The sequence below is a fragment of the Brassica napus genome, chromosome A9, assembly GCF_020379485.1.
Source record: "Brassica napus cultivar Da-Ae chromosome A9, Da-Ae, whole genome shotgun sequence".
In the NCBI taxonomy this organism is placed as follows: Eukaryota; Viridiplantae; Streptophyta; class Magnoliopsida; order Brassicales; family Brassicaceae; genus Brassica; species Brassica napus.
Window position 1 is genome coordinate 27,928,778 of NC_063442.1, and position 10,140 is coordinate 27,938,917.

At 34.9% G+C, this 10,140-nt stretch overlaps 2 protein-coding genes across 2 annotated transcripts; both read left to right on the forward strand.

The window, feature by feature from the left end:
• Positions 1-1,945: 1,945 nt before the first annotated feature.
• LOC106367389 (probable LRR receptor-like serine/threonine-protein kinase At1g29720) lies at positions 1,946-8,174 on the forward strand. The gene is made up of 25 exons (XM_013807152.3): positions 1,946-2,173; positions 2,274-2,466; positions 2,567-2,638; positions 2,748-2,819; positions 2,898-2,969; positions 3,044-3,115; positions 3,496-3,567; positions 3,841-3,912; positions 3,999-4,070; positions 4,155-4,220; positions 4,312-4,383; positions 4,618-4,680; positions 4,790-4,858; positions 4,954-5,004; positions 5,103-5,144; positions 5,244-5,287; positions 5,369-5,757; positions 5,833-6,034; positions 6,116-6,136; positions 6,226-6,360; positions 6,458-6,576; positions 6,660-6,870; positions 6,992-7,223; positions 7,293-7,443; positions 7,530-8,174. The coding sequence occupies exons 1-25, from the start codon at positions 2,074-2,076 to the stop codon at positions 7,926-7,928; spliced, it is 3,063 nt and encodes a 1,020-aa protein (XP_013662606.1). The 5' UTR covers positions 1,946-2,073; the 3' UTR covers positions 7,929-8,174.
• A 104-nt stretch (positions 8,175-8,278) lies between these two features.
• Positions 8,279-9,436, forward strand: BNAA09G26710D (oil body-associated protein 2C). Its single transcript, XM_013804212.2, has 3 exons — positions 8,279-8,600; positions 8,671-8,868; positions 9,093-9,436. The coding sequence occupies exons 1-3, from the start codon at positions 8,342-8,344 to the stop codon at positions 9,335-9,337; spliced, it is 702 nt and encodes a 233-aa protein (XP_013659666.1). The 5' UTR covers positions 8,279-8,341; the 3' UTR covers positions 9,338-9,436.
• The last annotated feature ends 704 nt before the right edge of the window (positions 9,437-10,140 follow it).

Consider the following 10,140-nt stretch of genomic DNA (forward strand, 5'->3'; position numbering starts at 1 on the left):
TGATCAAACATTATTACTTTTTCTATAGTTTCAACAATTAGTTACCATAAATAATTATTTGTAATATTATGTAGATTTTTGGCAAGTGTTATTAACTGTTTATAGACTTATTTTTTTATTTTAAATCTAATTAAAATAAATAGAAATAAATAGAAATTATAAATTACCGACAATCAATTTATAACAGTTTTTTAAGATTTCATAAATGATCAACACATAACCAAAAATCTCTTAAATGACTTTTCAATTAATATATATAATATGATATATAGCTTTGATTTTAAGCTCTTATAGATGACTTACAAATTCTTATAATAATTTAAAATATACAATAAGCCAAGATAAATAATTTGATAAAAAAAAATTTATAGATAATTTATAAAGCATATAATATGAACTTTAGGAGATGTTCATAGTTATTATGATAATTTATATAAAATATAATGTTTTAAAATAAGAATATAAAATTATTATATTGATTTATATAAACGGTTTGTCGTTTATTATTTTATGTATTTTTAAATATAAAAAAATGACTAATTTATTTCTCTTTCTATAATTTCAACAATTAGTTACCATAAATCATTGTTGTAATAATTTCAACAATTGGTTACCTACGTCTGTATTTTGAACACTTTAGTGAATTTTGCTAACGTGTCGATCATAAGTGATTAATTGTTGAAATTATATTACATTATAACTTTGCTTACTTTTAAATAATATTACATAGTAATATTACAAATAATGATTTAAGGTAACTAATTGTTGAAATTATAGTTAACTTATGGTAACTAATTGTTGAAATTATAGAAAAATAAATAAATTGATCATTTTTTATATTTAAGAGTTACCATATGGTAACTAATTTTTTTTATATTTGGCAAGTGATATTAATTGGTTATAGACTTGCCTTTTCTTTTTATATCTAATTAAAATAAATAAAAATTAAAAATCATCGAACAATCAAATTATAACAATTTTGTAAGAGTTCACCTATGATCGGTACGTAAGCAAAAATAACTAAAGTGACTTCTCAATTAATATATAGTAGGATTATTATTTTGTTTACAACTCACATACGAACATTGCCGAATTTTTATTTTCATTGGATTGCCAAATTTAAGTGTGATGTTCTTAGAAAATCACTAAGCTTTTTTTACCATAAAAAAAAATCACTAAGCTAAAAACTTTGGCTCATTTATCATAATCTGTTTTTCCTGTTATAGATATAATAGTGTTTTATTAATACCATCTCTAATGGTACATCTCTAGTGTTTTATAAAGTGAATTATTGAAGTAAATTCAATTTTATAATAGAATTATTTTATTTTAATGTAAAATATAGAGAAAAATTTTGTGTCCTATTGGAGATGCTATAAGGAAACAGTAGGTCGTGCAATTACGACGGAAGAGAGCGAGAGACGTCAAGAAAAGGGAAAAGTTGAAAGTGATATACGTACAGCGTTAACTGTGTGGAGAGGGGCTCATGCATTAAAAAAGTCCAAGTGGTATACGTAAGCGTTATCTGATAAAGGGACATGAAACATCAATCATTCATGAACTTGCCACATATCCTATTTTTATCATCTTTGGTTAAGTAACTCGACATATTAGTCAAAAAAACAAAAAAAAACTCGACATATCAAACATTAAGACATGTGACTTTTAGGCAAATAAAGTCGACCTTTTTTATGTTTTCTTTTCAATTTATAATGGAGTTGAATTTCTACAACCTGGAAGCAGGTGCGTAATGGGAAACAAGATCCCAGGAAAAATAGCACCAGTCTCCTATTCGCTAATATACTTGATTTAAAATAAAAACAAATGAAAGATGCCATGGACATATTGACTTTTAGTCCTTCGTATCTTTAATTAGTCTTCACCTGTCACCGTGACCGCCAGGTATTGTTCCAAAGTCAATGTTTAGGGATATAGCCACCGAAGACGACCAGACGAAAACTCTAAATGTACAATTATATAACCAATATTGTATGTGGCTGATCACTGATGATAATATTGTAATTTGTGAATAACAAAGCAAGTTCACATACAAAGAATCGCCTTATATGAGATATGTCGATCGTGTTCTCAGTTCTTCTCTTCTTTATCATCATCACAAGCTTCTTAGCAAGTTCAACAACATCTGTTTCACCATCTCTCCATTCAGATGAGCGTATGAGAATAAACCACTGCTAATTATTCCATTTTTTTAAATGAAGGTCTAAATCCTCATTTGTATATCTGTTATTTGCTTATATATCAATTGTAAGCAGTGAATGCGCTAGAGAAGATAGCTACTACACTTGGAATCAAGGGACTGAACCTAAGTTATGGAGACCCTTGCAGTTTAGGAACCCTAAAGATGATGCAAGACGTTGATGTTATTTCGAATCCGGACACTGGAAACAGCACCATTCGTTGTGATTGTAGCTTCAACAAAAGTACCACATGCCATATAACAAGCATGTGAGTGTTACTAATTTATTCTGTTTTTTTTTCTTTTTAAGTAGATGTGTTCCTCTCTGTCCTGATATATTTTCTGGTTACACTATTTGGACAAAAATAGAGACCTCAAGACCCTTGGCCTTCCAGGGAAACTGCCATCAGAGTTTGCTGACCTTCCATATCTCCAATCGATGTGAGTGAGTTCAACCACGCAAATTCATATATGGGAGATGTTGTCAAATATGTAGCGAGATAATCTTCAAAGAGAGCCATGAGTGCTGAGTTTTTGCTTTACTTTGCAGAGACTTGTGCAGAAATTACCTTACGGGCTCAATCCCAATGGAGTGGGCTTCATTGCCATACCTCACTTCCATGTTAGTTCCATCTCTTTCTCTGTTGCCGATGCATACTATTCATAATTCACCAGAGTGGCTTCTGAAATTTTATTGCAGCTCGCTCTGCGCGAATAACTTGTCTGGGCCTTTACCAACTGGGTTACAGAACTTCAAGAATCTCACAGTCTTGTACGTCTCAAACTGTTTCTTATTCCAAATATTCATTTTGATTTGACCATATATTGATTTGACGAAATTTCCAGAGGGGTCGAAGCCAATCAGTTCTCTGGTCCAATTCCTGAGGAGCTTGGTAACTTGACCAAGTTAATACGACTGTAATACCCTTTGCATCTTAACCATTTTTCAAAACCACATGAATATTTAGTTTTATGCACCAGATTTTATCCAAAAGAAACCATTACTCCCTCCCTTTTTTTAATATAAGTCGTTGTAGAGAAATGTTTTTGTTCCAAATTATATGTCGTTTTCGATTTTCTATGTAAAATTTATTAGTAATTAATGTTGTATCCAATGGTAATATATTTTTTATTTTTCTATTGGTTGAATTGTGGTTAGGTAAATAATTAATGATGTTTTTGTTTAGAAAATATAAGAAATTGATGGTTTTCTTAATCTACGTGCATAGCTGTAAAACGACTTATATAAAAAAACGGAGGGAGTATTATTTTTAATCTTCTCAAACTGGTTTCTGCAGGCATCTTACCTCCAATCAATTTACAGGAAGCTTGCCTAACTCTCTAGCTAAACTGATGAACCTTGAGGATTTGTAAGTTGTTTCTGTAACTAAAAATTAAAAATTTCCTAAGGTTTCGTTTTATTGGCATCTACATTGAAGTACAACCTATTTGATTCAAAGCTTCCTTGTTGAACTTCTTCCAGGACTTCTCATATGCTTTTTTTCTTCCCTAGTATGAATTTCATGGTTGTAAATTGATTTATATAGTCACGAAAATTCTCACCTTAGTCAAGAACCTATAAACTAGTCCTTGAAGATAAATTTTACAAAACTCTTAAATAATTGTTCGTTTTCATTATATAGTAGGGTAAGTGACAATAACTTCAATGGTACCATCCCAGAATATATCGGCAACTGGTCTCGGCTTCAAAGGCTGTAAGCTTGTCCTTCATTATTAATTTTCATTTCTCTTATGGTTTCTGTTTATCTACCATCTAAGCTTTGTTCTTTATAATCAACAGAGGTCTACTGGCAAGCGGACTGAAAGGTCCTATTCCTGATGCAGTCACTCGCCTAGAAAATCTTATTGATATGTAATGAACTTACCTTCATTATACGTATTAACAAAATGACAATTGAAACAAAAATAATGTTTTAAGCGATATATCCAAATGCAGGAGTATTAGTGATACAACTGGGATAAACTCCTTTCCAAATATGTCCAGCAAAGCCATCAGGAAACTGTATTTTTCTTTACTTCAGTCATCAGTTTATCGTCTTGAGGATTGATTCTGTCTGAAAATTTCGAACTAAAATCCCCCTTCCCTGTTCCAGGATTTTGAGGAATGTGAGCTTGTCTGGTGCAATTCCTTCTTACATATGGAGTTTGCCTGAGCTAAAGACTTTGTAAGTTCTTTCTGTCAAAGCTAGTTTAATATACCCAGCATTACCCACAAAGGAATTAGAGTATCATCAGATGTGTATACTCATGACATTTTTCATATATGGACTATATTATTTGTATATATAGATTGTCATGGACTTAACGGGTACGCACTTTGTGAACTGATATTCAAGTATTAGAGAATCTGTAGATCTTCATATGCAAACGTTTACTTTTTTATTACATGTTTACTGCAGGGATTTATCGTTTAACAGCTTGACTGGCGAAGTTCGTGGAATACAAAGTGCACCAAAATTCACGTAAGTAGTATACAATCTGAGACTAAACATGTTAAAGAGATGAAGTCCGAACATTGTCAATACCATAGTATCATGATCAAGTATGTATCATTCGGACATGTTTGTTCAGCTATTTGACTAGAAATAGACTTTCTGGAGATGCTGGATCAGGTGTTTTTCTCAATAGCAAATCTAATATGTACGTTTAAGCTTTCCCTTGTCTATATTTTTTTTTATTTTTAAGATATTTTTCGTCATGTCAACTAATCTTTTTATTATGGTTATTTCTCACAGTGATATCTCGTACAATAATTTCTCTTGGTCGTCTAGCTGTCAGGAAAAGAGGTACCAATATGAAATCTTGGTAGATGTAATACATCTTCTCTGTTTTGTTGATAGCATTCTCATGTTGAAGTTTCTATTTACACTTTGTGTTCAATCAGTAACATTAATACCTACCAGAGCTCATATTTGAAGAACAACTTGTAAGTATATACTCTTCTGCTTTATCTCGTATCAGTAGAATATTTTGAACATGTTGTGCCATTGTGATGTCTAATTATTTTGGTATTCTTTTCATACAGAACTGGGATTCTTCCATGTGCTGGTCCAATCAACTGCACAAGCTGTAAGTACAGAACGTCTCTAACATGTTTATGTTGCTGTCTGTTTTGCATGTTAATTTATCTCTTTCAATTATGGCTGGCAGATCAGCGAACACTACATATAAATTGTGGTGGACAAAACACAGTCATTAAAAACTCCTCTCATAAAATCAGCTACGAAGCTGATGATAGTACTGTCTATTCCACGACAAATCAACACTTCAAAACATGGGGAATTAGTAACACAGGTGTATTTGCCGCGGATGAACATAGTGAGAATGATACATACATCATTTCAGCTAGTTCAAAATTACCTGGAGATTCTCCTAATCTTTATAAGACTGCACGTAGATCTGCTCTCTCACTTGTTTATTATGCGTTTTGCTTGGAAAATGGACCCTACAATGTGAAACTCCATTTTATGGAGATTCAGTTTTCAGACGAAGAACCATTCAGTCGTCTTGGCAGACGCATATTTGATGTCTATGTTCAGGTGAATTGTCACTTAATAATTGTCTTCTTGAATCAACCATGGAAGATTGAAGTTCATTTTCTTTGCTATTTCTAGGGAGAACTGTTCTTGAAGGATTTTAACATCAAAGAGGAGTCTAATGGGACTATGACTCCTGTTGTAAAAGAAGTGAAAGCTGTAAATGTGACCAATCATATGTTAGAGATTCAGCTGTATTGGGCAGGGAAAGGGACAACCCTCATACCTAAAAGAGGAAACTATGGTCCTCTTATCTCTGCAATCTCCTTGTGCCACCACAGTAAGTGCTCTTTATCATATTGCTTTCTTCCCACTCAAGTGGCCATAACTTTAAATGACACTGGTTCTTTTAAAATTTCAGGTATGGAGCCACAATGTGGAGGTCAAAAGACTTGAAAATATATTTTTGTAGCTTGGTGTATATATGATCTATCATGTATATATTTACACTTCTGTTTGTCTTATTTACAGCGGAAAAAATAAGACATCACACTAATTATCCCCTAATTTTTGGGACAATAGCTGCCTTGGTAACAATTATTCTTTTGGCTTTGGGAATATATGCTTGGAGAAGATGCATAAGAGACAAGAATACAAGCGAACAAGGTATCATATTTTCACAGTGTATGAATCCATTTCTGATACATGACCAATTCGTTTCAGCTATTAGTAATTATTTTCTGTTGGGAACATGATCACATAGATCTAAGAGTCCAGGGTCTGCCAACGGTTTGCTTTACTTGGAGGCAACTGCAAGCTGCAACAAACAATTTTGATCAAGCCAACAAACTTGGAGAAGGAGGTTTCGGATCCGTATTCAAAGTATGCTAAAATAAATGTCAAGTTCTTCTCAATATGTAGAAACCTGAGAAAATATGATTTCTGATATGAGACACTTAATGTAGGGAGAGCTGTCAGATGGAACTATCATAGCAGTGAAGCAGCTTTCTTCCAAGTCACACCAAGGAAACCGCGAGTTTGTGAATGAGATAGGAATGATCTCAGGTCTGAACCATCCCAACCTTGTCAAGCTTTATGGATGTTGTGTCGAGAAGAACCAATTGATGCTTGTTTATGAGTACATGGAAAATAACTCCCTTGCTCATATGCTCCATGGTATATCAAAGTCATACAGCTTTTCTTTTAAAAAATATGTTTTTAGTCTAGTTCAAGTGTACACATATGTTCCCATATTTAAAAGTGATATTATTTCTATTTGGTTAAAACTCATTTCCAGAAAAGAGTTCCTTGAACCTGGACTGGAAGGCAAGACAAAAAATATGTGTTGGAATTGCAAGAGGGCTTGAGTTCCTTCACGAAGGTTCAATGATCAGAATGGTTCACCGTGACATAAAGACCACAAATGTGCTTCTAGACGCTGACCTAAATGCAAAGATATCTGACTTTGGATTGGCTAGGCTCCATGAAGAAGAACATAGTCACATTAGCACCAAGATTGCAGGAACCATGTAAGTGTAGATTATAAAACAAATTTCAAACAGTGGCCAAAGAAATATAGCTCAGTCTTCGTTATGCAGCGGATACATGGCTCCAGAATATGCACTATGGGGCCAGTTGTCAGAGAAAGCAGACGTGTACAGCTTTGGGATTGTGTCAATGGAGATTGTTAGTGGACAGAGTAATACGAAACAAAAGGGAAGTGCTGATCACGTCTCGCTTATCAACTGGGTAACTGAGAAAATTGTTTTTGTTTCTCTTTAGCCCATTTGATGTGTTATTGTTTTACTTAAACCACATGTTACCACAAATCTCAGGCAGTGAAGCTGCAACAGAAAGGGGACATAACGGAGATAGTAGATCCAGTTCTACAAGGTGATTTCAACACCAAAGAAGCAGCAAGGATGATCAAAGTTGCTATTGTTTGCACAAACTCGTCTCCTTCCTTAAGACCAACCATGTCAGAGGTTGTGCAAATGCTGGAAGGAGAGGTAGAAATAACACAGGTTCTTTCAGATCCTGGTTTATATGGACATAACTGGAGCATCTCAAACCTCAGGGACATTGATACAGATGGTGGCTTGAGCACGTCTGTTGTAACCGATCAAACGGCAACAACAATGAAATCGTCGGTTTCTGGTTGTGATCTCTACCCATTATACCCTGAATCCATGATCTTAAACTCCACAGTGGACTTTTCTTCCTCGTCACTGTAAAGCTGTGTGCGTTGCCTTGTGTCTTACGAGAGACAAAAGGCTTGTAAGTTGTCTTATATTAAGTAAGATGTCTGAAACCTTACAGTAGCTTAATTTACATGTGTATATACATGATTTTTGTGTTACAGCTAATCTTCTTTTACATGCTTGGTTGCTTAAAAGAATCGTTCGGTTTGGTTTTGTACTGATTAATTTTTAAGTTTGGATACGGTTTGGTTTTGCAAACTTATTTATTAAATCAGAAATGTAAATTGTAGTAGAATTCAACACATGGTCGATGTACGGCCTTTCCATGACACGTCTATGATATTTGCATGTCTTGTATTTTATTATCATCATAAATTAATCTAACCATGTGACAAAGAAGAAGAGAATCTTATCTAAGCGTGACACCAAATACAAAATAAGCAAAGATGGCCTCGAGTGGCGACGAAAATCAGGTGGCTCCTGGAGATCCGGTGACGGTTTCCACACGCATGATTGATGCCGGAACTACGATCATGCAGAGGAGATTACCAGTGAAGCAAATGAACTGTCATGTTTCGACGTTTGCGATTTACAGTGGAGATATGTCCAGGCAAATAGAGACTCACCACTATGTTCACAGAGTCAACGACGAGTTCCTCCAGTGTGCGGTTTACGCCTCTGACCGTTCTGATGCACCTCTCATCGGTACTGTTTTTTTTTACTCAGATTAAAGCTCAATCTTTTGAAGGGTTATACTAAATTTGTTATTTTATAGGAATTGAATATGTAATATCAGACCGGTTATATGAAAATCTGCCTCAAGATGAGCAAAAGCTTTGGCACTCTCATGCTTACGAGGTTAAGTCAGGTTCGTGGGCTTATCCACGATTGCCTGAGATTTTAGCTACTCCAGAGCTCAAGAACATAGCCAAAACGTACGGTAAATTTTGGTGCACCTGGCAGATAGACCGAGGTATGATATGTCTCTCTAAACCAGACCAATTCAATGTGAACGTTACGTTTCTATAAGCTAGTATAGCAATTAGCAATTAATCTTATGGTTAAACAGTTAACTATCCGGTTTAAACCATTTAAAGCAATCAAACATTATTCAGAATCACGAAATTTATAGTTGTGAATCAGGTTGGATTTGTCCGGTTTTGGGTTGAACAATCATCTGTGTGTCTGTTTATGTAGGTGACAAATTACCAGTGGGTGCACCGGAACTGATGATGTCACCACAAGGGGTATTAAGGCCGGAGTTGGTTAAGATCAGAGATGAGAAGTACAACATATCGACCGATGAGTTGAAACATCAGAGAGCAGAGATAGCCGAACCTGAGTGGATCAATCCGATGGCAGATTACTGGAAGCAACATGGTAAGTGTTTCGTAATCGATATTGCGACTGTCGATATGAAAAGTAACGAGAAATTCCCTTGAACAATGTATTATGAACAGGGTTTATAAATAATATAATAATGTCACACTTGTTTTCATTTTTTGTCAAGAAGATAAATATGAAAAGGTGTTACACGAGAAGATGACACATTAGTTTGTGGAACTTTTTTAGTTTTTTTTTTCTCTGTTTCTTCAAAGCCGTACCAGCCCTGAGATATCAATAACGTAACTCTGTAGACGATTGTGCGTTGTTGTGCGTTGTTCGATCTCCTTGCTATAACCACGTTTGCGGTTTGCTGGCTTTGATCGGGTAAAATGCCTCCAGAACACGTACACGTTTCGGTTTCAACATGGTGATCTAACGAGCATTTCTCCCAATACCACACAGTATAGAATAATATTGGGGGTGGGGGTGGGGGTGGGGGTGGGGGGGGATAGAATCTCATTACTCGTATAGTATAGAAGATCATGGCCGTAAATAGGAGACCTATAGGGACATTTCCATTGGGGTCGATTTCATGAATTGCCACACAAGATTCTTAAGACGGGGTTGATTTAGGCAAGTTATGTATCCAACAAGTTAAGTTTATTGAAAAGTAAGATCGACGTGTTAAAAAAAACACCTTTAGGCAAGACATAATTTATCAAACCTGGGGCTCGACTTGCAGGCAGCACAAAATTGGCTGTACTCATCAAACCAACTAAAGACACTGTTCCAGTGCAACCAGCTGGATGGAAAAGCTTTTCTTTTGGTGATTCATTTCGATGGGTTGAGTACAAGATTGGTGTATGATCTTCCTAACGCATCGAGATTGGTGTATGATGGTCTTTTTGTGGAAAAGGGT